This window comes from Scophthalmus maximus, chromosome 13 (assembly GCF_022379125.1).
Source record: "Scophthalmus maximus strain ysfricsl-2021 chromosome 13, ASM2237912v1, whole genome shotgun sequence".
Taxonomy (NCBI): domain Eukaryota; kingdom Metazoa; phylum Chordata; class Actinopteri; order Pleuronectiformes; family Scophthalmidae; genus Scophthalmus; species Scophthalmus maximus.
The window spans coordinates 1,496,794-1,522,325 of record NC_061527.1 but is presented as its reverse complement, the minus strand read 5'-3'; the positions used below and the strand labels follow the sequence as shown (position 1 = coordinate 1,522,325).

The 25,532-nt window shown below is 43.0% G+C and overlaps 2 protein-coding genes across 5 annotated transcripts; one reads left to right on the top strand and one right to left on the bottom strand.

The window, feature by feature from the left end:
* Positions 1-2,941: 2,941 nt before the first annotated feature.
* Positions 2,942-18,003, bottom strand: tut4 (terminal uridylyl transferase 4). 4 transcript variants are annotated; one of them, XM_047336780.1, is made up of 29 exons: positions 17,523-18,003; positions 17,289-17,434; positions 16,433-16,549; positions 15,369-15,546; positions 15,184-15,272; positions 15,033-15,084; positions 14,618-14,687; positions 14,134-14,260; positions 13,500-13,619; positions 12,463-12,657; positions 12,205-12,379; positions 11,609-12,111; positions 11,220-11,370; positions 10,788-10,874; positions 10,459-10,562; positions 10,291-10,348; positions 9,647-9,750; positions 9,465-9,554; positions 8,375-8,488; positions 8,205-8,282; positions 7,902-8,088; positions 7,764-7,811; positions 7,493-7,575; positions 7,273-7,388; positions 6,959-7,131; positions 6,774-6,871; positions 5,787-6,339; positions 4,420-4,593; positions 2,942-3,485 (listed from the first exon to the last, which is right to left on the bottom strand). In XM_047336780.1, the coding sequence occupies exons 1-29, from the start codon at positions 18,001-18,003 to the stop codon at positions 3,397-3,399; spliced, it is 4,560 nt and encodes a 1,519-aa protein (XP_047192736.1). In that variant the 3' UTR covers positions 2,942-3,396. The 4 variants fall into 4 exon arrangements, with proteins under 4 accessions (XP_047192736.1, XP_047192738.1, XP_047192737.1 ...); XM_047336782.1 differs by having other exon boundaries at positions 6,977-7,131; XM_047336781.1 differs by having other exon boundaries at positions 7,902-8,079.
* On the top strand, positions 17,939-24,730 carry gpx7 (glutathione peroxidase 7). Its single transcript, XM_035648842.2, has 4 exons — positions 17,939-18,086; positions 21,379-21,714; positions 23,014-23,275; positions 24,244-24,730. Exons 2-4 carry the CDS (start codon positions 21,583-21,585, stop codon positions 24,405-24,407), a joined length of 558 nt encoding a protein of 185 aa, XP_035504735.1. The 5' UTR covers positions 17,939-18,086; positions 21,379-21,582; the 3' UTR covers positions 24,408-24,730.
* The last annotated feature ends 802 nt before the right edge of the window (positions 24,731-25,532 follow it).

Genomic DNA, 25,532 nt, shown 5'->3' with positions numbered 1-25,532 from the left:
TTGAGCCGGTGGCCTCATCAAGTATATTTCTTGTGAGTTCGGCAAAGTGTTTGACGCTGCTAACCTCCTGGACCTCGTTTAAATTAGATGTAAACCCATTAAGGTGGAGTAGGCGATGGAAGGCCACAGATGTTTAAAAAAGCCATAGTCTCACCGATGCAGACTGAAAAACAATTTTTCTGGTACTGCTGAAACAATATCAATGTGCCAGGAACTTTTTTCAAGAAACGATAAGGTTCCTTTAGACCATCGGTTGCCTGCGGTCTTTTTGTAAATTAGCCTGAAGACAACTGTTCCACTCCAGTCCAACAGGTGGCGGTAACGCAAAAGACCATACAACAACAATAATCTCCAATTCCCTCTGAAAATCCTCTTCAGCATCAATACTCCATAAGGCTCGGACTTTGCCGTCAAACTCCACGTTGATTGTGTTGAAGCCGTAGACTGTACGAAGATGCCGCCATCTTGATTTGTGTAATATACAGCCAGACACTAGGGGGCGATCACGACGATTTGGCTTCAGTTCTGGGAGCTGACGTGTTTTAGATTGAGGCAAAATGAAAACTGTACAAGCAACAGATTGCGGTGAGCTTTAACTAAAAATGAAAAGTGTTTCTGAACTCCTAGGTTTCCTGGACCGACACGTCATCGCTTGATCTGCGGCGATCTGGACTGTGGGTTTGACTTTGGTTTTGACTTTCACACTTGAGCGTTCTGCTCTTTAAGCAGAACGCTTAAAGAGGCGCGGTGACTGACCGTGCCGTGAAGCACGAGCGGCCATTTCCACAGTTGTTAAGACCATTTAATAACTTCATTCCCGCAAATCAAAGGGAGCGAGAGGGGGTCGGGGGGAGGCGAGCTCCATTGTCTGCACCTGGCAACGCGCCCGACTCGGGCCAAAGCCGCACAGTCGTCGGCCAACCTCCCGCTGCTTATTGCATGAAAAGGATTAAAGAGCTGCAGAACTTATTGCCTCAGATTCCTCCTGCAGGTACAGAGTCATTAATGTAATTAGGCCTCGCTATCTCTGCGCAGGACCTCTTATCAAAGCTGGTCCCTTATCGCTGCTGAACATTTATTTTTTTAATTAGAAAAATCTTTCTAATTAATGATTTGGCAAAATGCAAGTCAACTTCACAACGGTTGATTCCCTCGTTGATTGATGGCCAGAGGCGTCTGAGGAGGACCGATGGACAGAGTTACAGGCCGAGCAGCAGACAGACACACAGACACACATTGAAATAGAAGATGGTTTCGGGGGCTTAAACATTATGATGATAAAAAACAGTTACACAGTGATAAAACACCACCAGTCCCCTCATTAATCCACTTTTAAATCCAGGGAGATCAGGGAAAAAGTCATAAAAGGTGAGTCCACCAGACACAGAAGAAGAAACAGGATCCGCCTGGTTGTGGAAAAGTAAAAAAATTAAATAAGAAAGGATAATCAAACATTTGAGTAAAGGATGGTTAACATGGGGCGGGGGGGGGGGGGGGGGGGGGGCTGCGTTCCAATCCTCAGTGTGACAGCGCCCTCTGGTGATCAGTCAAGGTCACGTCAATGAGCGCAGAGCAGCTGCAGTCAAATATTATATATTATAATATTTCCAGAAAAAAGAAATCATAGCCCGTGTTCAGTATCCACATGACGACAGTGTTGTGAATGACTCATCGCTCGTGATAAATCTCTCCGCATGCGCAGACTCGGACTGTTTGAAGGTCATTCAACAAGTAGAGCTGTTTTTAAAAGATGAAACATTTTGATTATTGTTTGACTCAAGAAACAAGAATAAATGAAAACAATAAGCAGAGAAAATAATCAGACTATTAAAAAAAATAACACATTTAAAAATAATTTGATGGATAAATTCAGAGTTATTAAAGCTCTTTGATTGAGGATCGTGGCCTGTAAACGATTTATCTCAGTTCTGACACGTCCCACTTTTTACTTAATAAGTGGTTCATTTATAAGAAATATTTCATAAACATTTGCACAAATACCTGTGATCTGTGTAGATTAATGACATCGCCTCCTCCGTCGGCTCTTTTCCCAGAGAGCGGATGGAGAGACGTGCGAGCGGTCCTCGGCCGTCAGGGAGGAGCTCTCTGATTGGCCGGTCACCTCTCCGAGGTCAGCACAGGTGGAGGTGGCGGCTCTTCACGCCGACCCGACGTCACTCACCTGTTTCTGAGACATGAGGACGTTCCGCTGAAACATCTTCTCTGCTGCTCCAAATGCTTTCGGATGAAAGTGAGCGAGAGGAGGTTAAAGAAGCAACGAAAGGCTCCGGACGATTTTGTTTTTGTTTTTGTTTGTTCCATCTTTGAGCGATGAAATCTTTTTTTTTTGGTCACAGTTGGAGCTTTAAAAATGTATTTACCATTAAAGTAAAAGCACCAGTTGTGATGGATAACAATAAAATAATGAAATGATTAAAAAAAGAAAATGTGAAAAAGACAACAAAAAAAGATTATATACTATTTTTTAAACAGTACATACATTAAGGAAAGGTAAAAAAAAAAAAAAAGTGAAAAAGACAAAATTTAATCAAATTGATATCCTATTTTTTAAACCGTATATAAATTAAGGAAAGGTAAAAAAAAATGTGAATTGGATAAAAATGAATTTATGATAAAGGTAAAATATTAAAATGCTTGAAACATGAACATGTGAACAGTGTGATCATAACTGCCTCACATGACAGAAACCCTCCACCATTTGTGTAATGTCTATGTCTATTTAGTTTGGTCCATGTCCCATCTGCTAACTAACATTTAACCCATCGGGCTTATGACCTATTCTGCAGCCAGCCACCAGGGGGCGATCATGATGTTTTGGCCTCACTTTTTTACAGCGTCACCATCGTATGTATAAATCACAAGGTGTCCAGGATCCTTCAGTAGTGCAAACAAACTAATTAACTCACGACACACAAAGCGGTTTGCTTTTTTTCTTTATTTTTTTGTAGTTTTTTTCTTCTTCATATTTTAAGATTTGTCCCTTTTTTCTTGCTACCCCTGCGTTTGGCACTACATACTGAGGGTGACATGTTAGATTGTTTTTAAAACAAACGTCTATTCAAAGCCTTCATCTTGTTGCAAGCAAAGTATGAATACAGCTAATAAAAATAAAGGTTTACATTTTTTCTTCTGTACTTTACACATAAAATAAAAACACTTTTTTGGACCCCCTCAAAAATGGGGGTATTAAAATATTTGACATTTGTATCACAAATCAATGCAATGAGACAAAAAAAAAAGTAAAACATAAAAACTGTACAAAAATGATAAAATTCATTTTTAAAAATTCCTGCGATCAAATGATGCAAAGAGGAACGTTTGTTCTGCCTCGTTGTGTCACTGACCAGAAACCGAATTAAAAAGGGAGACGTGAGTTCACTTCTTCTGCTGGATGAAGTTCAGGTTGACTTGGTGCCGGACGTGAGGGACCAGTGGGAAGTTTGGATTTGGATTAACAACAGAACCTTATGGGAGAGAGAAACAAAAACCAAAAAATCAAATCAGTAAGTGGAGAACAAGTGAAGATCTATTTTTCTCGGCAGAAATAACAACATTTTTTGGACGCAAGAGGCAATTGGAGGGTTCACACCCTCTGCCCCCCCCCCCCGTCATCGGATGTAAACCAAAGTGTGTATTTTCAAAAAATGGCGTGAGAAGTCGTCAGTGAGTTTTGTCATGATAAGTCAAAGGCATGTCAAGTTATGATCACATATGCACACCAATTTTGGTGAAGTTCTGTTCAGCGGTTATCGAGATACACGTTTGTGGCATTTGTGGCGCCCCCTATGGGTTGGTAACAAAATGCTTAAGTAGAACAGTAGCTAATCACAGCTATGAGTTATGCACCAAGATTTGTGGGGATTGGACAAATGGTCAATGACTTATGGCCAATATTCCTCTAAGCCCCGCTTCTTTGCAGACATTTTGGCTAGTGGCGGCCATGTTTTTTTCGACCAATCTTGCTCATTTATTATAGAAATTTGTTTTTTAATTTTTGAAGGCGGCATACCAAATTTGGTGTTGATAAAGTAAAAATTTCTATTCACAAATTTCTGTTTTTCGGTTTATGCTAATTTAGCACAACATTGGTCACCTGGCACATTATTGGTCCAAGAGGCTTTTTTTTGTAGATCACATTGATCTTGACATGTGCGGCAAATATAAAGTCAATCAGACTGGGCCGTCTTTCCAAAATTAAATTTTGGGACCTTCGTTAACGCGCCACCATGTGGCTACCTTGGATAATTAGGGTTTTAGAAGCTAACGCATGTTTCGTAGTTTTGTCTTATTCCAGCTCGCAGGACTTTGATGGAACCGCGGAACCAGAATAATAACGATAATATCAGAAGGACAGGTTCTACCCCCCTGTCGAGGTTTGAACCCTGAACATGGTCTGACCGTGGGCCATGAAGGGCTTCCCGGGCTGGAAGCCTCCGTTGCCCTGCTGGATGAAGTTCTGGGGCATCCGGTAGGGCCAGGGGGGGGACAGGCCGAACTGGGGGGTCTTGTTGTGCTCCCACACCCGAGAGCCGGGACTGACTCCTACGAACTGGGCCGGACCGTGACCCGACTCTGTGGACACCAGATCCAAACACACTTCAGTGACTCACAAACAAAGACAGGTCAATACAATTCAATAATCATTTTTCTTTCAGTTATAAGAAGAAAAAGTGACCCTGCACCTGTGAAGTTATAAAGTTTGTATTTCATTTCTAAAGAGAAACTTTAACACCTCAATTCAGCTTTGACAAAAATGTACTTATCCAAAATTTAGATCTAAAACTTGAATGTCAGAAAAAATTATAAAAACTATTTTATGTTATAACGACTTAACTCGGGTACATTTACTCGCTCGCTCCGACAAAAAGAAAAGGCACTAAAGAGTTGAACAATACGACAGAGTTTTTAGGGCCAAAAAAGTCATAATATTACGAGAATAAAGGCATTTTCCTACAAAAATTTAAATTTTATTTAATATTATATTACGGAAAACAGATGTGAACCCTGACAATTTCGACTTTATTCTCATAAATTTATGACTTTATTCTCAAAGTCTCCATTTTTTCCAAGTTAAGTTTAGTTTAAAAAAAAAGAGACGAGTTGTAATATCTACAACACATGACCTCTGTGACCTCTTCACTCAGTAGAGGAACTATCATACATTTTTTTTGCAGTCTAAAGTCTCACGTTTTCTTATTATTCACCACGGGCTTAGAAAATACTGACAAAAGAAACTTAGATAAATGCCAAAGAAACTTTTTTTACAGAATATGATGTCACAGTGAAGTTGACCTTTGGGAAATTAAATGCAATAATTACCAAAATTTTATCCTGAGCATTTGAATTCTTGATGCGGCCAAAAACATGTTTGAGTTTTTTGACCTTTGACCCCTCCAATTCAAATCAGTTAATCTGCGCATTAAATTGTTAAAATATTTCATTATGTAAATAGATTCAAGTTTTACCTTACTACGTTTCTCTCTTGTTACGTTTTATTATATTTCACTGTTTGAAATTTATCGATTTGTGTTCTCAGGAAACTGTGACTCTTTTGGTTGTTGCCACTTGTCCAGGTCTCTCATGTATAAGAGATAAATTACCTCGAGAGACTTAATGGTGAAATAAAAACTGATCAGAATCGTTAGTTCGTTGAATAAAAACTTTTGAAACTTGAAATAGGTGTTTGAGTTTCTCTTTAAAGATGTAACCGACGGACAGAATCCCAGGAAACAGGTGGTGCCACCAAAAGTTCCCCCGGTGAATACCTGACTTGACTACAGTGCCGTTGCCCATGAGTGACCCCGGTGGTGCCATGTGGTTGTGCCAGTGTCCGTCCCGGCCCGGCCCACTGAGGCCCAGCTGCCTCCCCGCCGGCTGGGCGAAGATGATGCTGGGGTCGTTCAGGTTCATGGGATTGGGACTGACCCCCGAGCCCGTGGGACTGCCGCCGCTGGACGGCGAGCGCAGGGCGAACTTCAGGCCGGGCGGGGAGGGGGCGGTGGGAGAGGACGCGGTGAGGACTGGACCGTGGATGGGCCAGGAGGTGGAGGGGATGTGGACCGGGTGGTGGGGCTGCCCCTGGGACTGGTGGGAGGGCAGAAGGCCCAGTGCGGTGAGCGTCCCCGGGTGGTACTGGCCTGGGAGGGAGGTGGGGAAGCTGAAGAGGGACAGGGGGACCTGGGGGTGAGCAGGCGGTTTCGGGGGACCGGCGGAACCGGTCTTACTGTGGGAGGGCTGTGGGGAGCTGGAGGACTGGGAGGAACTCAGAGGACCGGCGGTGGGCTGCGGGGAGTAAGGCGGAGTCTGACGACTGTCCGACTGTGGAGCAGAGGAGAGGAAAAAAAGAAACTATTAGAAGCAGAAACACATTTCTTCTTTATATTCACAATCTCAATCATTCAACTGGGAAGACAGATTTTTAAATTGTGTTTTGATCAACATTTGTGCAGCATCAGCAGAGTTTAAGAGCTTTTATCTGCCCCACATATCAAGATCTTTGTGGGGGGGGGTGTATGGATCCAGTCAAAGGGGCTGAGCCAGGAATATCTTTTTCTTAATCACGTTTCTATTACATGGACCACTTTTTTGGGACATTTTCACTTATTTCCCAGGGAATCATTCATTCATGGATTTTGATTAAAAAAATTATTTAAATTTGAATTCCAGGGATGTTTTGTGCTTCGGTGGAGGCACGAGTCACAGACGCAGACTTCTCTGTGGGTTTACAGGGGGAACATGTTTTCTGTACTCACACACTCAGAGGACTGTCTGGTCCGTCCAGGATAGTCTGCCGCTGCCTGCGGGATGGGGATGGACTGCGAGCTCACCATAGTTCGTACCATGTGAGGAGCTGGGGACAGCAAATCAACGTTTCAAAATATGTTCATCCACACGGAATAACTGGAGAAATATTTTGTGTCGTCACGTATGAACGTACGTGCGTGCGTGTGGATACCTGGCGCTCCGGCCACCCTCTGTTTTAGGTGGCGGTACTCGGGACAGTCCCTCCGTACGTGACCCATGTCCCCACACTGGAAACAGCGGCGGTCCTTCGGCTCCCGCTCTTCCTCCTTCGCATCCTCGTCTTTGTCGTTTTCCTTCTTCTTTATCCTGGCCAGGTAAAAAAAACAAAACAAAAAGGGTTACGGTCACAAATACGGTGTTCGGTATAACATATCTATCACTTCTCACTACTTTCTTCTATTTATGCATTTAAATTCTTCTACTACGTGGAGAAGCATTTGGACAAACCTTCGTCTCTTTGGACAGTCCTTCATGTAGTGTCCGATCTTCCCGCAGATCCTACAGCACCGGTCGTTTGGCGCCAACTCGCCGTCAGTCAGCACCGTGGAGTTGAAGAAGTAGCTCTGTGGCGGAACACGAGAGAGACGGCAGATATATATATTTTAGATTCACAACATTAGACTGCGCTCGGCTCCTAAACATTTGATCACACGTTGAGTAGACGTACCACTTCGGTGCTGGGGATGGGGTAGAACGGCGTTCCGAACAACTTCCTGCCATTAATAAAAGCCTTCATGATGAAGTTTGTCACTGCGGAAAGAGGCAAACAGATGCGGCGTGAGGCGACAGCAACACAGTTTTACATCAAGAATTCAACAGCAATGGAAAAAAAAAATCTGAAATATATCAAATACAGTTCAATGACAAGCATATCAGAATGAAGCCCTCAGCAAAGTATAAAAAAGTACATCTGGTTCCAATTGGACTGAATCACTTACTTTTGCGAGAAACTCCAGCACCGAGATTATGATTTAAATCAAAAGGATCTGAGGAAGAAGAAAACAGACAGATGAGAAGGAAACAAAAGAGACCGAGCCCCGAAATCGAGAAGCAGGTATAAAGATCCGTCTCGGCACCTTCGATGGCGATGCACTTGCTGGTCCACTGCTTCTCGAAGGTGGTGAGGCGTTTCCTCTGGCGGATGCTGATGACGTGCTCTTTGAAGTCAAACTCCTCTGTGTAAAAGCGCAGGAGGCCCAGCCACAGCTCGCCGACCGACTCCGTGTTGGGCTGCAGCTCCGAGAGACGCCGACGCTGTGCGGACAGAAGAAATAGCACAAACGTATATTCTAAAGAAAATAGCTCAAGATATGCAACATCACGTCAAATAACGCAATAGTGACGCAAGTTAAAAAGTTAGAGATTTTCATTAAACTCACCAGATCCTCAAGGTTATCGAAAAAGAAGGCGTTCCAGCCGTCGACCATCCGCTCAGGAACAGTCTTCCCATCAAAGATCTTAGAAAAAACAACAACACATTCATCCATCGATATTCTTTTATACAGATAGTTTATTTCTGATGATACGGTGATTAATCAGAGACTGGTACCTCCTGCAGGACGGGGATGACCGCCGGCTGCCGCTGCTGTAGGAAGTAAAGCACCATCAGGATGTAGGCGTACGACGACAGGCTTCCTCTGGATGCGTCTCCGATGTCGCAGCGCTGTGAGCACAGAGGCAGGTTTAGAGACGGTGACACCGTGGTGCCTTCAGGCGCTCCTCGAAATCACTGCTCAATTAAAATCCGGTCTGGAGTTTGTATGATTATATGGTTATTAGGGGGGCGTGTTTTCATTTAAAACTAAAACCATTCGCTGTCCATGCTAACGCACCTGAAAGCACGAATCACATGACCACTCACATAATCTGGGCACGGATGTAAACAGGAAGCAGATCGTCTACTCTGCAGTCGGTTGCTTGGTTACAGAAAAAGAGGAACAGCGATGGTGAGAAGTCAGAGCAGGGGGTGTCTTTTCTCGGAGCGACGACGATGTGGAACTGTTATCGGCAGGAAGGGTAAGTGACGCTTTGCCTTCACGGCTGGTTGTCGAGTTGGGAAGAGAACGCGGGCGTCTGCGTCATCGTTTTCAAAACGTCTGCGTTTTTGCCCGTCCCGACTACAACGCAGCCCCGGAGATTCCAAACTAAACGGGGGCCAGCAGCTTTTTTCAGACTTCTCCGTTTTACCCTAGCAACGGTGATGCATTTTTGAAACTTAATAGTGTGGATATAGCCTAAGACAGTAGCTCCGTCTTATGCTGTGTTCACACCAAACGCAAAGCCAATTTTCGTGTTACTTTACTCGCGCAGAGTTCGCGGACGTCCGGTGGATCTCAACTGTAACTGACTTTCAGATCGATTATTTCAACTCGAGCGAGTGAAGCGGACGACAGGAATTTCGCGTTATTCGCGCCACAAGTGCGAACTGCATTAGGTTTCGTCCTCTCGTGGATTATAATATAATTATGAATAATAATGTACAGACAATTTAAATTAAAAACTATTTCCAATCTAGTAAAGTAATTTTATTTTGGACACAACCCACAACCATCTCACGACCCCAATGGAGTGTTGAGACCCCCAGGTTGAGAATCCCTGGGTCAAAGAGCAACTATTATCAGTTCCGTCTGATCACGTACCTTTGCAAAAACCTTCATTGTGTATCCGAGGAACTGCACGCGTGGATCCAGGGCTGCGTACGTCGCCAGCATTCTGGTGTTGTGTTGAGCCTGCGGACGGGACCCGTCCACGTTAACTCACGCAACAAATAAACTCAACGGTGAGCGTGAAGCATTCTGGTTGGAGCGTCTCGTTCACTCACCAGCGTGTTGTAAAGGCTGATGTCTCCCTCCAATCCACTCTGTCGGTGCTCAAACTTCACTATAGGCACTTTAGCTGTTGTGATAGGCAGGATGTTCCTCAGACCTGTGGTGGGTGGGGGTGTGTGTGTGTGTGTGTGTGGGGGGGGGGGGGGGTGGGGGATATCACATTTTTAATTAAAGTCCCGCTCCACTCAAAAAAGGGTTTTCTTTCTGTTCCTGTCCTCTAAAATGTCTGACGTTGACTATAGGGACTTAAGCTGTTTTCACATTCCTCTACTGGAGGAGATTTCTGTTGCACTTCTCTGCAATTTGAAACTCACAAATCCTGTTCAACTAGATTAAGTACGTCAGGTGAAAAAGTGAAAAGATTTATGGCTGAATCTCTTCGATGTTGCCTCTAACCATCTTGTCGCGCACATTTTTCCACCGGTCAACCTAGCACGAGCAGCTGTGGTGGGCGGGGCCTGTTATTTGCATATCATGAATATTCATAGTCTCAGAATTCCTCAATGAGGGAGAGAGAGTGGATGGTTTTCAGACATTTCTAAATGTTAAACGAAATATTATCGAATAGCAGATTATTCTTTATATAATTTAAAACGTGACTGGAGAGGAACTGTAAGTATTACTCAGTAGAATTCACCTGTGTGCTTCTTTAAAACCTTTGCGAGGCCTTCGATGATCTCTTTGCAGTTCAGCTTCTGTTCAGACAGAAAAACAAAAAGGGTCACATCTCTAAATCAACTTGGAAGAAACATGAGTTGCATCACACATCGGTATCATCATCATCATTATCATTATCGTCTTCTACCTCTGCGGTCTCATGGCCCTTCAGAGTCATGCAGATGTCCAGGTCGCTGTCGCAGAAGCCAAAACCATTTTTGGAGGAACCAAACAGGCAAAGCTGAGCTTTATCTGCGGGTCCAGACACAGAACACACATTCAGATTCTCACGGTGTTAACGCCACAACCCCCTGCAGATGCTTCACGGTAGATGTCTTTTTAAAGCTTTTAACTTGAAAAGCAACAACAGAGGAAACAGGAAAAGGCTCTAAAATAGTGTCACACACTCTCTTCGTTAGAGGAGCATACGTAAAGACTCATAATGTCGCCTGCAGCGGTTTAAAGCGTCCTGCTCACCATTGTACTCCTTCCTGATGAACCGCTCCAGGCCTAAGAGGATCTGCTCCCTCTTCTGCTGCTCAACAGGCGTCGGTGACAATTCGTCTGCAAACAAGCAGAAACGAAATTCAGTCACGCGGACGCGGTGACGATTAATACACGAGTTGAAATCACAAGTTTATCAGCAGCTATTTATGAAGGGGTTCTTCTCTTTCTTTTTTAAAAAGCAAAAATTCCAAAGATGTTTGGAAAGCTTTAACAGCTATTTGAAGGAAGTGATTGTTGTTTATTCCTAGATTTATTTATTTGCGATCTTTTTGCAGTTATGACTGTCAAAGGATCATGAAATCTGTTCCGTTTCATTCATTTGCCAGTTCATACATCAATGATAAGAAAGCATCACTTCCATACAGGGTTAATAGAAGAGCTGCACTGCTGACTACTACGTACAGTAGCACTGTCTGCACAGCCCGTCGAGGATTTCTCTGAAGCGCTCGTTCATTGGGGGCAGAGGCTTCAGCTCGATCTTCTTGAAGTCCTCGGGACACTCGTCCTTCAGGTGACCGTCTCGTTTGCAGATGCTGCAAACGACAGTCGGAGGCTGGAAGGGAAAAAGAAGACAGGACAAACTCAACCAATGCATTGATTTAAAAAACAAAAAAAAATAATTTCACATCAAAAATGTTGTAATTCGCTCGACACAAGTTAAAAAACATTACTGTGATGCCCCTTGTTGCACAGTAAATTCTCTAACAAGTGAGTCATGGATCATCATGTGTCTATAAACCACTGCCTATATATACATATATAAATAAATATAATATGTTTAGCATAATCACCTTCCCACCAGTGAAAATCATCTTATCAAACACATAGTGCAGATCGTCTGATGCAACGATCCCGTCCTTCTCTGAAACACCGTTCTCCTCCTCGTCCTCGTCCTCGTCACTGTCCAACAGGCCATTGGCGGAGAACGAAGCTTCCTTCCCTTCCTCGCTGAGAACCAGGTCCATGAGGCTGGCCTCTAAAGTCCTCTCATCCTTCTTTCTGGACAAATCTGAACAATCTTCGTCGTCGTCGCTGTCCGGCTCCTCCTCGTCCTCCTCCAGCTGCCCCCCTTTTTTTCCACCTATCCATTCGTCCTCTTCCTTCTCCTCCTTCTCGCCTCCTTCCAGTTGTGCGCATCGCTTGCTGGCCCTCCTGCTCCTCTGGCAGCCGCCGTGGCCCCTCCTCTGAGGGCACGCAAAGTATTTGTACGCTGTGCGAAAGCGCTCCTGGATGTACTCAAACACCATTTGGCTGTTCAAGCTCCGTGCAACATTCCTTTTCAAGGCAAAAGGATCTAAGAAAAAACCAAGAGGACAAAGAGTGAATTTCTGATTTTTTTCCTTTATGCCCTGGGAGACAAGACTTCCAGCAGAGAGACGTCTCCTACCTTCAATAGCGAGCCTGCGGCGAGGCCAGTTCTTCAGGTCCCGAGAGAGGAGCGCCTTCAAGCGGATGCTGATGATATGTTTTTCCAGAGCAAACTCCAGCGTGTAGAAACGCAAGAGCTCTAACCACAACTGGCCCAGCGTCACACCTTTACCCAGGTCCAAGGTTAAGCGAGTCTATGAGAGGTTTAGTTAAAAGCAGAGTTGACAAGAATAATCAAACACAGCAGCACTGAAATCTGAATCTTAGTGTGACTCACCAAGCCCTCAGAATAATGAGAATCGTCCAGTTTGTTCTGTTCGGGTTTGGATCTGCTCTCGCCTCGGGCCTCGTTGCGGCTCTCCCCTCGTCCCTCCGTGGAGCTTGGGGGTCTGTGCTCCCATTTGACAAAAATGTCCAGCGCAATTCCAGTTAGATGATACTCATCCACGCGTTTCACCTCGAAGCCTTCGATCTGATAGAGGAAAACAAAGTCAACGTTAATAACAGTAAAGTCATAATCCCCATCTCACACGTTTCCTGGTAGTCAAGTTGTAGTCATAAGGTCCAATAGGGAAGCGACTATTCCAACCCGTCCATACTACAACCATACATGTATATAAAAATGGACGTAGTAACTGTCCAACACTTAAGTGCCTTAAGCCTGTATTCTCTGTACTGACCAGACGAGCGGCCGTGTCACTCACCAGGTACAGTAATGACAGAGATACATTCTGGCCTCCAGGGGCTGTTAATTTTTAAATCTTCCGCATTAATCATAGTCTCTTAGAGCAACGCGTTGCACAAACAACCTGAGGCTTCGAAAAAATGATGTCCACCTACAGGAGAAACAACACATATCTCACCTACACTTATTCAAATATAACAGAGCAGTTCTTCTTCCTGCTGGTAGAAGCTGAGCACAAAATGTAATCCTAGTTAAGTGGATCATTTCATATCTTCAAATAACTATGACTATCAATTTTACACCTGAGAGAAATGAAGGATTTTCTATAAGCATCAAATCAGTTTGCCCAGCCCCTCCAGAAATGTTCTGGGAATTGTCCAAATTTTCTGATGCATTTTTTGAATGTTTGGCGGCACCGAGGAACAGGTCGACTCGGGGAGTGAAGTGCCAACAATGAACCGGAATGCCCCGGGATGTGCATCCACCTCACACCTGTATCTAAACTGTCAGGTGCTGTATACAAATAATAGAAAAACCTAAAGCTATGCGCTAACAAGGGTTTTAACAGAGTGACACTTCTCAAGCGACAAAGGATTTGAAGTCCTGTAGAAAGTAAATACTTCACTGACCCAGCGGCCCAGGTAGACGGGGAGGATGGGCTCTCTCCTCTGCTGCAGGAAGAAGATGACCATGAGGGCGAAGGAGTAGGAGGGGATGCCTCCTTCAGCCTGGCAGTCGATGTGACACAGCTGCAGAGATGAACAGACGAGCCTTAACGCAAAAATCGGTAAATCTGATATTAATTTGTTCATTTATAAAAGAATAATATGTTAAAGTATAAACAATAAATTTATTACCTGGAACAAAATACTTAAATCTCTATTTTTGGTATTTGATTTGTTTAAAAAAGTGATTTGTTTAAAAAGAAAAACCCGGAAAAAAATTAATTAAAAAGAATACGTCAGGCTTTAAGTCCAATATGTCCACTATCATTGTAGCATTTTAAGACTGTGGAACTAGAATATTGTGCGTCATTAAAAAAAACATACTAATTAGTTAAGCGATAGATAAGACGTGAGGTGTGCACATTTTTGACGGTCGACCGGCATCTACGTTTGTACTGAATATCAAAGTCAGCCTTTGCTGTAATGCGCAGGAACATGAAAGGAAAAAATAAAAAACAAGCGAACACACTTAAAAACCCATTTGAAGCATTTCATGGTTTCTTCTGTCGGCCGAAGTTTTGGTCGGTCGCAGCCTTACCCTTGCCCAGTAACGGAAGGCCAGCACCAGTGGGATCAATCTGGGCTCCAGCTTGGAAAGGGCTGCCAGGTGATTGGTGGTGAGGCAAGCGACGTCATTGCCGGCACTAACTTTACAGATCAGGCCGCTGCGCACAAGAGACAAGGGGTGAAGAGAGACCGCAATGAAACGATGGAGAAAGTTCATGGTCAGCAGTGTTTGGACCTGACAAAGCTTGATAGAAGTGACCAGGTCTTAGTCAAATAAATATATAAATGTTTCCTTCCTCTCACATATTTCTGAATATAACAACTGCAGACTCAACTATTCAAATTTCCCCTTTCTGGGACGGATAAAGGAGAATCTTCTCTAATTACTAAAGTGAATTTCCTTTACAGTCATGTGTGACAAAAACACTTTAACAACCGTCTGATGAATTAAAAAAAGTATACAGACACAGAAATTAAAATAGGCAAAAAAACAAACAACATGCATTTAGACTCACCTGCACACGTCCCGACAGAAGATAGCAGGAACTTTGGCGTGAAAATCTGACTCAACCTCCGAAAATTCAGCTGAAGAGACAGAAAACAAACAAGTAAATAAACTTGAGAGAAAAAGCAAAAATACGAAGTCGCAGCAGAGCCTCGTCTACATTCAGACACACACAGCAGATATTAACTATACATAAGGTCCTTATGGACAAACATTTTATCCAGCATCAAAGAAGATTATGAATTTCCAAGAAATGTGAATCTTGAAAACGTTCTGACGAGTCCATGTCTATCAGACATATGAGCCATTGAGGCTAAGCCAATAATTCCAGACCAACCGGTATGGCAGCTCCATGCAACTTCATAACAAGTAATTATGTCTGAACTCCAGGAATTTTTTTTTTATTTTCCTTAAAATGCACTTACGACTCCTTTTGAGGATTTCCAGCGCTTGAATCAAGACCTCGGGTTGCGTCATCTGAACGGACAAAGGTGACGAGAGAAGAAGTAGTGAGAAGTGAGATCACCACCGACAGAACAGAAGATGATGATCTACAGGATCCTCACGCAGACTCACCGGGGAAGGAAAGGTGACGTCGATGTTGATGTCACTCGTCTTGAAGGCGAAGCGGGTGAGACATGAACCGTAGAGACGGAGGGAACAAGCTGCGGAACCATTTAAAGAGCGTTAGGAAACACACGTGTACTGAATAACATGCAGTGTTTTTCACACCATGGCTGAGTGACATCACGTTGTACAACCTGAGAGGTGCCTCTTTATGATCTCCTCCATCCTGACGACCACGGCCTTCCGGATCTCGAAGTCCTCATCCGAGATGCCGTGCAGCCGGGCTGTTTCCACGACGCACTCATCCACGGCCTGGAGCTGGGCGGCGGCGGGAGGCGGCAGGGCGCGCAGCTCGTTCTCCTCCTGTTTTTCCTGATGCACCGGAAGCAGAAACGTGTAATCGCTAAGTCCTAAACTGTGGCTTCATGGCTTTTTTCAGAAGGGGCGAGTTATAAACTGCAAATACTAAGATCAGGGTTCCTACACATTTTCCATTTTAAAATTCCATACTTTTTCCAGACTCACATTTCCAGACCTCTTGGTAGATTTTTCAGACCATATTTGAAGTGAGTGAATAAAATAGCTAGATGTCTATTAAGTAAATATTATGATATAAATAAATCATTTTAAAATCCAACATATTACATTCTGACTGTATATGCTATCATGTTGCACTTCACACACGCAGTAAGTCACGGTTTCTCCAAAAAGTTGATTATATGTGCGGATTTATATTGGAGTATTGTTACCTGTTCCAGGACTGATTCTCAGATTCAAATATTGATATTTAAACTCGTAATTTGGGGTAAATTTGTATTTCATCATCAACAGGGGACACAACAGTTAAGTAACGCCTGGTTGATCGGAACTACTTTTCCTTCCGCCTGTCATGGTCATATGTGAACTACGGTTCTGTAGATACAGTCGTGACAGTGGCAGAGAGTGTGTTGCTATGGCAATGTTTATTACTGACCGCGGGAAAATGATTCACTAGACTAAGAGAGATGGAGACGGATCGTTAGTATTCTAAAAAGTTTGGATTCACGTCCGTTTAGACTTCAGTCTGGAAGCAACTATATTTTTCCATACTCTTATTTTTTCCACACTTATCCAGAACTGACCTCACTATGTAAAGTGCCTTGAGACAATGTATGTTGTGATATGGCGCTATACAAATAAAATTGAATTGAATTGAACTGGAAATAACTCAAATCAAATTCCATACTGCGTGAGATGGATAGTTAAAATTCCCCCAAACCATGATGTTCTTCTTGTGTCTCTTCTCCTTGATGTGTTTGTGTGCTCCCTGGATGTTCTCGATGTGCACGGAACAGAGCTTGCATAAGTACTGGTAGTTGGGGTACTCCGGGGACTGCTGTGAAGACAGAGGGAGAGGGAGAGGGTTAGATAGGTGTATCGTCTTTTCTTGGCGTTCTCCAGCTGATCAAAGTCACGTCCGTTAACACAAAGGCGGAGATGCAAACAAACACAGATGGTGATGAGACAATGAGTATTATTCATACTACATATTCAATGGCTCGCAGCCAATTGTTTTACCTTGTGTGTGTGTGTGTGTGTGTGTGTGTGTGTGTGTGTGTGTGTGTGTGTGTGTGTGTGTGTGTGTGTGTGTGTGTGTGTGTGTGTGTAAAAAATAACTCAACACATGCTTTTTACCAAACTTGGTATGAATATTACTTGGGAGTTTTTGTCTTAAGGTGCTGAAACGAGCGAATCACTCAACGACAATGGCGCAGTGACGATGGAAAAGAATTTGTTCTCCTGTGCGGAGATTCTCAAAATTGCTGAACCTCCAGATACAGTTGCGTGAAGTTACCAGTACAGTATTCCTTCAATAACAACCTGAGGGCAAGACTTGAAACTGTGCATCTAAATCAGCTTGTCCCGATATCGGGGAAACTCCGCCCAAACAAACACGACCCCACGTCTGTAGATCTGTGGACATGATTGTGTTGAAATAAATACACCTACACAGCAGTTATGTCTCTCTTTGTACAGGTTGTACAGGTTCGACCTCTTATGGATACAACGTGCCAATAACCAATCCCTTCCTTACGTCGATTACATATGATGAATGACTTGGACTGGTTCCTTACTTTCAGCAGTCGGTGGATATAGTCTCTGCAGAGACGGTCCTCTGCCTGCCGGAGGCCGAGCTGTTGCTCTGTCAGGGGTCCGTCGTCCACGGTGGGTCTCACCTCTGCGGCCTCGTCAACAGACCGACGCATCAGCGCTTTCACCCCTACGAGCAGCAGAGACAAGAGCCGTGTACCAGAGCTACATTCTGTGACGAGGGACACAGCACTAAAGAACAGTCCGTGAAAACCTACCATGGGACTTTTCCTTCGCAGGAGTGAGAACGGAGCTCTTGTCCTGCTCGGCGAGGTGTTTCTCAGGTGTCCCGGGCTGCGCAGGAGAGTTGGTCTCTCTGTTTGCCGAGGGGCTGCTGTCTGCAGAAAGAGAGGCCCTGGGGTCGGCAGCCTGTGCCGTCAGCTGCTGCGAGTTTGCCACTTTGCCTTTGCCTCGCTCCCCAGAACTTGTTCTACCCGTCAGTCTCGTCAGCCTGGCAGGCCGACCTCGCCTTTTCTCCTGCGGGTTATCTGCAGAAGTCTTGCCTTGCCCGCGGCCTCCCTGGCTGCCTGTACTATGCTCATCCTTCGCACCGGTGAGGTTCTCTCTGCCGCGGGGAGCCGGCCTGGCGCCGTCTCTCGGCGCAGGGGCCTCTTTATTCGACTTCTCGCCGGACAAAGCTTTGGCTCCTCTCGCCTGAGACGGATTGACGGATTTTACCGGACCCGTGGACTCGTCCATCACTCCGGTCCTGCTGCTGTCGTCCCTGGTGGAGTCAACGCCACGCCGAGGATCACCAGGCAGGCAGGCCACCTGAAATCTAGGTAAAGAAAGAAAAAGAATTGCCATCAGTTTAAGTAGCAGGACGACACCACTAAAATCAACACCTGGGACTTCCACTACAAAGATTACAGTCATGAGGTCTGATTGTTATTTTACTATTCACTGTTCAAACCGAATTGTTCGAATTTGTCTATTTTTTTTTACGGGAATATAACATTTTCAATTAAAAAAAAAACAAACATCATTTCACTTACATGGTGTGAACACAGAAATGAAAACCAGAACACAAAAAGAAAAAAAAAACATGAAAAATGTAAAAAATATATAAAATACATTAAAAATAGTGATGTCACTAATTGCTTTGTTACGGGTCAAACAGCTAAAACAAAAAATCTTCCCTCGCGTGTTATTTCAACATCTTCATTTGGGCTGCAACCAACGATTATTTCATTATCGATTAATCTGACCATCATTTTCTCGATTAAACGTTTGGTTCATAATGTCATAAACTGTTGATCGCGTTTCCCCAAGCTCCAAGAAGTTTGTCCAAAGATGTTCAGTTCACTGTCACAGAGGAGCAAAGAAGCCAGAAAATAATCATATTTAAGAAGCTGAAATCAGAGAATTATGACTTTATTCTTTTTAATAAAAACTACTTGAACCGATTAATCGATTATCAAAAATAGTTAATACGATTAATATAGTAGGCGATTACTAATCGATTAATCGATCGACTGTTGCCGCTGCAGTCGTTTTATTTCGTGAATCTGTTCACTAAACATGTGCCCGATGGACGTGGAGGAGTATAAACACGTCCCTCTGAATGTGGCGGAGCGGAAGTAGAAGTACTTCTGAGCAAATTGTACTTCGTTACTTTCCGCCGCTGCCGAACACGAACACGAACACGTCTCGCCGGGGGTTCGCCTCGGGTCTGAGGTCACGTCGTCGGCCGACGGGGGCCGAGTGTGTTTCAGGAGAACAGAAACTAAAAGAGGGGGAGGAGGTGGGGGTGGCACCAGGCACTTAGTTAGCTCAACTTCCGAAGCAGAAACGAAAGCACCCGGATATTATCGACTAGAATCGAAACGCTCACCATTCAGAGGGCGACCCCCGCGCTGGGGGGGGGGACTCCCGCGGACAGTCCCGGGGGAACGGGCTCTCCTCTCTCCTCGCTCCTCGCTCCTCCGCGCGGCCGACGGTGCCTCCTCTTTAGCCCGTGAGCTAGATGTCGTTAGCCGCCGCTGTGCCCCCGCTCCGTCCGTCCGGCTGCGCTTCTTCGCTTAACGGGGAAATAAATAACAGTGACACCGAGCGGCCGCACGGCGGCGGGGCGTCCACGGCAGCGGAGAAAAAAAAATAAATATAATGTATAAAAGATGAACGACTTCGACAGGAACAAACACGATCTGGGATTATTGTTTAGCTGCTTCCATGGTTCTGCGCTGCGCTGCGCGGCGTTTTTCCGATCCCGCGGCCCTGTTGGTCAACACAGCGACTGTCGACGCCATGTTAATACATCGCCGCGGTGCATTGTGGGAGCGGCCAGTGATCATGTGAAGAGGGAGCGTGCTGCGGTGCTGCGTTCACGTGCCGCAACAAATACATTTTTTTTCCATGAACCCTTTATTATCACATGTATTTCCTTTCTCCTTCTCTCTTTCCAGAGAAATAAAAGGACAAAGTGAAATGAAAGCAGAACATATATATAAACAACTCAGGATACTTGTACCCTCTATTTTCTTTTTCTTTATTTCTTTCTTTCTTTCCAGAAAAAAAAGGACAAAGTGAAAAGAAAATATATATAAACAACTGAGGATGCTTTCAAAAAAAATTGTTTCATGTACTCTCTATTTTCTTTTCCTTTCTTTCCAGAAAAATTAAATAAAACGACACAGTGAAATGAAAGCAGAAAATATATTTACGATACAAAATATATTTCAACCAAGGATGTTTCTAAAATAAAAAGCAGGTTGTTGTTTTTTCATGTATCCTCTCATTTTCTTACTTTCTTTCTTTCCAGAAAAAAAGGACAATTTAAGATAACAAAGTGAAATGAAAGTAGAAAATAATATTGAAACAACTCAAGATCCTTTCAAAAATAAAAATAAATATATTTTTTATTTTCCCTATTTTTCTTACATTACATAAATTTTGCTGACACTTTAACCCATAGCAACTTACAATCATATTGACAGTTAACATTAGAGGATGGGATGTCCTGGAAACTACTGTACGAAGGTCAGCCGTGTAACCCACTGACCTATACCAGTTTTTTCTCTTTCCTGTTTTCTATTTTCCACAAAAATGATAGGACACTTAAAAAAGAACAAAGTGAAATCAAAGTACAAAATAACAATTTAGGGCATTTTTTTAATTTATTTTTTCATTCTTCACAGAAAAACAAACGTAATAGTATAAACAACCAGTGGAGTCGCCCTCTGCTGGTCATTACAGATAATACAGGTTTCAAGCACATACTTTTTATAAACAGTCTATGGTCGGATACAGGATTTTTTTTTTGGTTTTATTAATAATACGGAAGAGTATTAAGAAGTAGAAAAATGAGGGGGAATATTTTTTAGTGAACTTTTCGAGAATAAAATGGAAATGTCAAGAATACAGTTGAAATACTACTTCGAGAATGAAGTCGAAAATTGTGACCCGGAAGCACTTTTCAGCAGCATCAAACAACCGGATGTTGATGTTCTGTTAGCCACTTTGCTATGCTAACGCTAGCTGCTAACCAAGATGTAAAGCTGCAAAACTATTATTAGCTGATCTGGAAGAAACGATGCGGTGACAACGGGTGTTTGCACATGAACGTCAACGTGTGTCCTGACACGACAACGTTCAATTGCAAACAACCGTCAATGAAATTTGAGAGTCGTGCAGTTAGCGAAGCTAGCGTAGCTTTGCTAACGTTAGTTAACGTGGATGTGTGACAGCTGAACTGGAACCACAACACGGACGTTTAGGACTATTTCGACTTCAATCTCGACATTTCAACTATATTCTCGACATTTCAACTTAATTCTCGACATTTCGACTTTATTCTCTACATTTCGACTTTGTCTTCGACAATTCGACTTTATTATCGACAATTTGCCTTTATTACTTTATTACTTTAAATGTTAGATACATTTAAAAAAATCTTCCCCCTCATCAATAAAAAAGAAAAATCTTCATCAAAAATCTTCATCATCATTTCTTCTTCCGTAGAATAATTTGAGGATCTTGGTGGGGGGGGGGGGGGGGCTTGATATTAGGGGACGAATTTCTTTAAGTGTGTGCAATTTGTTGCGGAGCCTAATAACAATCTGTCTTCTATTCTAGGTGCTTGCGGGGAAAACAACGAGACTAACGGGAAGTCACTCGAACATTGGGGCTTTTATTTTGGTAGCTGAGTCCCGGTCCCGGAAGTGCTGTCGCCTCCGTTGTTAGGCAACTTCCCAGTCGCCCGGGGCTTGTTCTCTTTCTGCAGGAGCGTCCGGGAGCGGGCGGTTGTCGCGTTGGCACAGTTGTGAGCGACGCATCAAGATGCTTCCCGGGCTCCTCGCCGTGGTCCTGTCCGTGCTCAGCGTCGCCGAGAGCAAACAGAAAGACTTGTACAGCTTCAAAGTGGTGAACAGCAGAGGGAAGTTAGTGTCCCTGGAGAAGTACCGGGGCTCGGTAAGTCTGAACAGAACCCCGGACCCCCCCGGTCTCTCTGCACGTCAGCCGGTTGCATGCATGCACGTTGCATGGAAACACTTTTCTTTATTGTTTTATTATTTCTGTGTGTTCCATTAACACTGTGTCTGTAACTGTGACTAACAGTTTGCCTGTGGCCCACTCGGGACGTCCTGGCGCGTCGCCCCGCTGGCCTACGTGGCAATAGGGCCCGCAGGAGCTCCATAGAGCTTTTCCCATTCGAACCAGGTACGGATCATCGAGATGGATCGTGGCCTCGATCTTGAACAGTTTACTGCAACTTTTTGAATTCAATCTGGACCGTTTTACCGAAGGAGATCATGCGTGATTTTGTTTGTGGGTAAAAAGTTCAATATCGCTCCGGTGCAACCTGCTGATGAGATTTTTTACAAAATATAAATATCGTTAGTTCATGACCGAGATTGCTTTCAAAAATAAAAATGTTTTTTTTTCATGTATTTTATTTTATTTTATTTTTCTTTCTTTCTGTCTTTCCAGAAAAAAACAGAATAAAAGGACTCAGTGAAATGAAAGCAGAAAATATATTCATCATAAAAATGTATTTCAACCGAAGATGTTTCTAAAAAAAAATGCTGTTTTTCATGTCTCCTCTATTTTTCTTTTTTCTTTCTTTCTTTCCAGAAAAATGAAATAAAAGGACAAAGTGAAATGAAAGCAGAAAATATATTTATGATACAATAGTATTTGCAATATTATATACTACAATACTAAATATCGTTAATGATTTTTGGTTTGTTGTGGTCGTGGATCAATCCACCTCCAGGACATGTTCTCATCTTTGAGTCACTCGTGTGATCCCTCTCATTATTATTATTTTTACCAAACATTAATTTAAGCCTTTTTGGGAATGGTGCCATATTAGAAAGTGGTACCGATAAATTTGTTGTATTTGTCATGTTCCTGAAGTAGATAGAAAGATAGATAGATATGAGGGATGAGAGGATGAAGGGATGTGTAGGAAGGGACGAGCAGAGGGTTGGATGACGTATAAGGTTGAATGGATGAGGGGAAACGGTGGGTCGAGAAATCTGAGACAGCGCGTGATGGGTTCAGGCTCCAGCTCCAACAGGACTCAATTGACTGTCATTGGGTTTTTAACTGCGAGTCACATACTGAATATTCATATCCGAGACAAACACAAGCTAACAAACTAACAGAAGATGTGCACAGAGCATGTTCTGCATGCGAAACAGCTGTTTGACGCTCAGGACTGTGGTTGTATAGCGTTGGTTTCACCATGTGTCTCTGTGGCCTCAGGTGTCCCTGGTGGTGAATGTAGCCAGTGAATGTGGCTTCACCGAGGAACACTACAAAGACCTGCAGCAGCTCCAGCGGGACTTTGGGCCGTATCACTTCAATGTGCTGGGATTCCCCTGCAACCAGTTTGGGAAGCAGGAGCCCGGCAGCGACAAGGAGATCGACAGCTTTGTGCGCAGAGTCTACGGGGTCTCCTTCCCCCTGTTCAGCAAAATCGCTGTCATCGGAACTGGCGCCAACAATGTCTACAAGTACCTCGTTGGTGAGGGAGATGAGATGTTGATGGGGCACTGGTGGGAGTTTGTTGTGTCAATCACACAAAGCTAAGTAGCCTGAAATTCAACCTGGGTTCTAATTGAGACAATGAGTGGATCACATTACTATAATAATAAAATACTAATACCAATGTGCCTTACAAATTACAGTGGAATAAACCAGCACATAACAAAACAACGTTAAGACACAAAAAAAGAATAATACAAAACAAACAGCATCAGTTAAGACCGGTTAAAAATCAGGCATTAAAAAGTCTTTCCTATAAAAATGTGTTTTAAGCAGTGATTTGCAAATAGGGAAAGTTATGGAGCACTTGTTCGTTACAAACTGAATATGTACATTTAAAAAGAAGTATAGAATCCAATAAATTGAAAAGCTGTGTGTCATTACAAAGCTGTAGAAACATGGGAGCAGTAAGAATAGTTGTAGGAAGAAGAAGAGGCCTATTAAACGTAGCAATAACAATAGCGGAGACGAAAGAAGAGAATAATTTCCACATGGAGATGGCCACACCTATTCATTTAATTCAAAGTTTTAAATTTAAAAAAAAAGCAATCTTTTTCAGACAAGAAAATTAGCATGGAAGCTCTGTGGCAATTTGGGAGAAAAAAATGGACATGAATAATGAATCAGCGGTGGGTGATGAGGATTAACCTTTACCAAATGTCTGCAGGTACACTGCAGGTGCTGAGATTCATTTTCTATAGATGCTTGACTTCCAGGATAACATAAACATAGAAAAATGAAAATGACTACGGCCTGTAAAATGTTCGAGAAAGGCTCCCTGTCACTTCAAGTGGCATGAAAAGACATGGGCAAAGGAAATCAAGAAGGTTGTAAGGGTGGAAGTGTTGGTAGGTCGGGAGCCCAACTGGAAAGCACTGGAATATACTGTGCATTGTTTTTCACAAAGTTTTAAAATCTGTGTCTTGCCTCTTCTGTCGTTTCTCGCAGAGGCCTCTGGAAAAGAGCCTGACTGGAACTTCTGGAAGTATCTAATTGACATGAATGGCAAAGTGGTGGACGCATGGGGACCAAAAGTGTCTGTCAAAGAAGTCCGACCAAAAATAGCTGAGATGGTGCGGCAGATAATCCTGAAGAAGAAAGAAGAGCTTTAACCCCTCGTTCCAAGAAATTCACTACACAGTGTTTTGCGGAATGAGTATAAAATTCATCAGGTTGCAACGAGCGGAGGGACAAGCTGACGTTGTTCGGATAAACCATTCAATTCCATTCACATAGCGAAAGCAAATTCTACTTGCTCTCTGAAAGCACTGATGAGACGCCACTATGTTTCTTAAATTCAACGTCAAGTTTTGTATAATGTGTGTGACATTTGAAGCTGCAGTTTTAAGCCAAAGAGCTCCTGTTTCCCTGTTTGTTAGTGGTGTGTGGATCATATTTTCTGATTTGTGTAATAAACGTTTGCTGTGATGAGTGATACCACGCTACTGAGTTTGTTAAACAGTTTTATCGCCCCTAATTGACCCAAAACATTAGCAATGACAAACTGCAAGATAGAATATTTCTTTATTTGTGAATGACTTTTGGTAAACCAAAAACAGAGAGAACATGTTTGTTAAGGTATAGCCCGTCTTCATCAAATATGAAAGACCAATTTGCGACAAAGTAGTAACCATATACAATCAGCACAACACATATTTTTCAATATTTCCCATATTAATAATTCTGAAGTGAAGAATAAATGAATAAATATATAGGTTTGTTTATATTGATATCTTTAATTCATTGTTTGAATGAACCTAATCATGCAGAAAATAGTTTGAATCACAAGAGGGCACTGTACGACTTGAATGCCTTGTAACTGGTTGTTAATACTGGTTGTCAGTACACTGTCACTGACTCTCCGTGTGATTTGAATCTTGCACCTGAGCTGTGTAGCTGCATCAGTGTCAGTAAGAAATGAGAAATGTTAAAAAGTGGAATATTTCACTATTATGTGACAGAAATTTTTCATATTTCTGCCACAAAATTTTAATTCAAATGATTTTCAATAAGGTATATTTGTATTATTTAAAAATTAAGAAATATATACTAAGTTACAGTATTCAGTCCATTTTAAATACACATAGGTTTGGGAGAAAATCGCCAGCTCCAGTTTAATCAAAGTTAAATTAAAAGTTGTGTGTACATGTCTATATTGCATTGGAGCCTCATAAGCCCACCTCAACTTCAACCAGATTCCATTTCCTTTTTCTTATATATTGTATATTCTAAACCAT

Coding starts and splice junctions, on each gene's coding strand:
- tut4 (XM_047336780.1), bottom strand. CDS start 18,003: ATGGACGAGTCCACGGGTCCGGTAAAATCCGTCAATCCGTCTCAGGCG. Junction 7,389..7,492: donor CCATCCCCAGCACCGAAGTG/GTACGTCTACTC, acceptor GTTCCGCCACAG/AGCTACTTCTTCAACTCCAC. Junction 7,132..7,272: donor GACTGTCCAAAGAGACGAAG/GTTTGTCCAAAT, acceptor TTACCTGGCCAG/GATAAAGAAGAAGGAAAACG.
- gpx7 (XM_035648842.2), top strand. CDS start 21,583: ATGCTTCCCGGGCTCCTCGCCGTGGTCCTGTCCGTGCTCAGCGTCGCC. Junction 21,715..23,013: donor TGGAGAAGTACCGGGGCTCG/GTAAGTCTGAAC, acceptor CTGTGGCCTCAG/GTGTCCCTGGTGGTGAATGT. Junction 23,276..24,243: donor TGTCTACAAGTACCTCGTTG/GTGAGGGAGATG, acceptor CGTTTCTCGCAG/AGGCCTCTGGAAAAGAGCCT.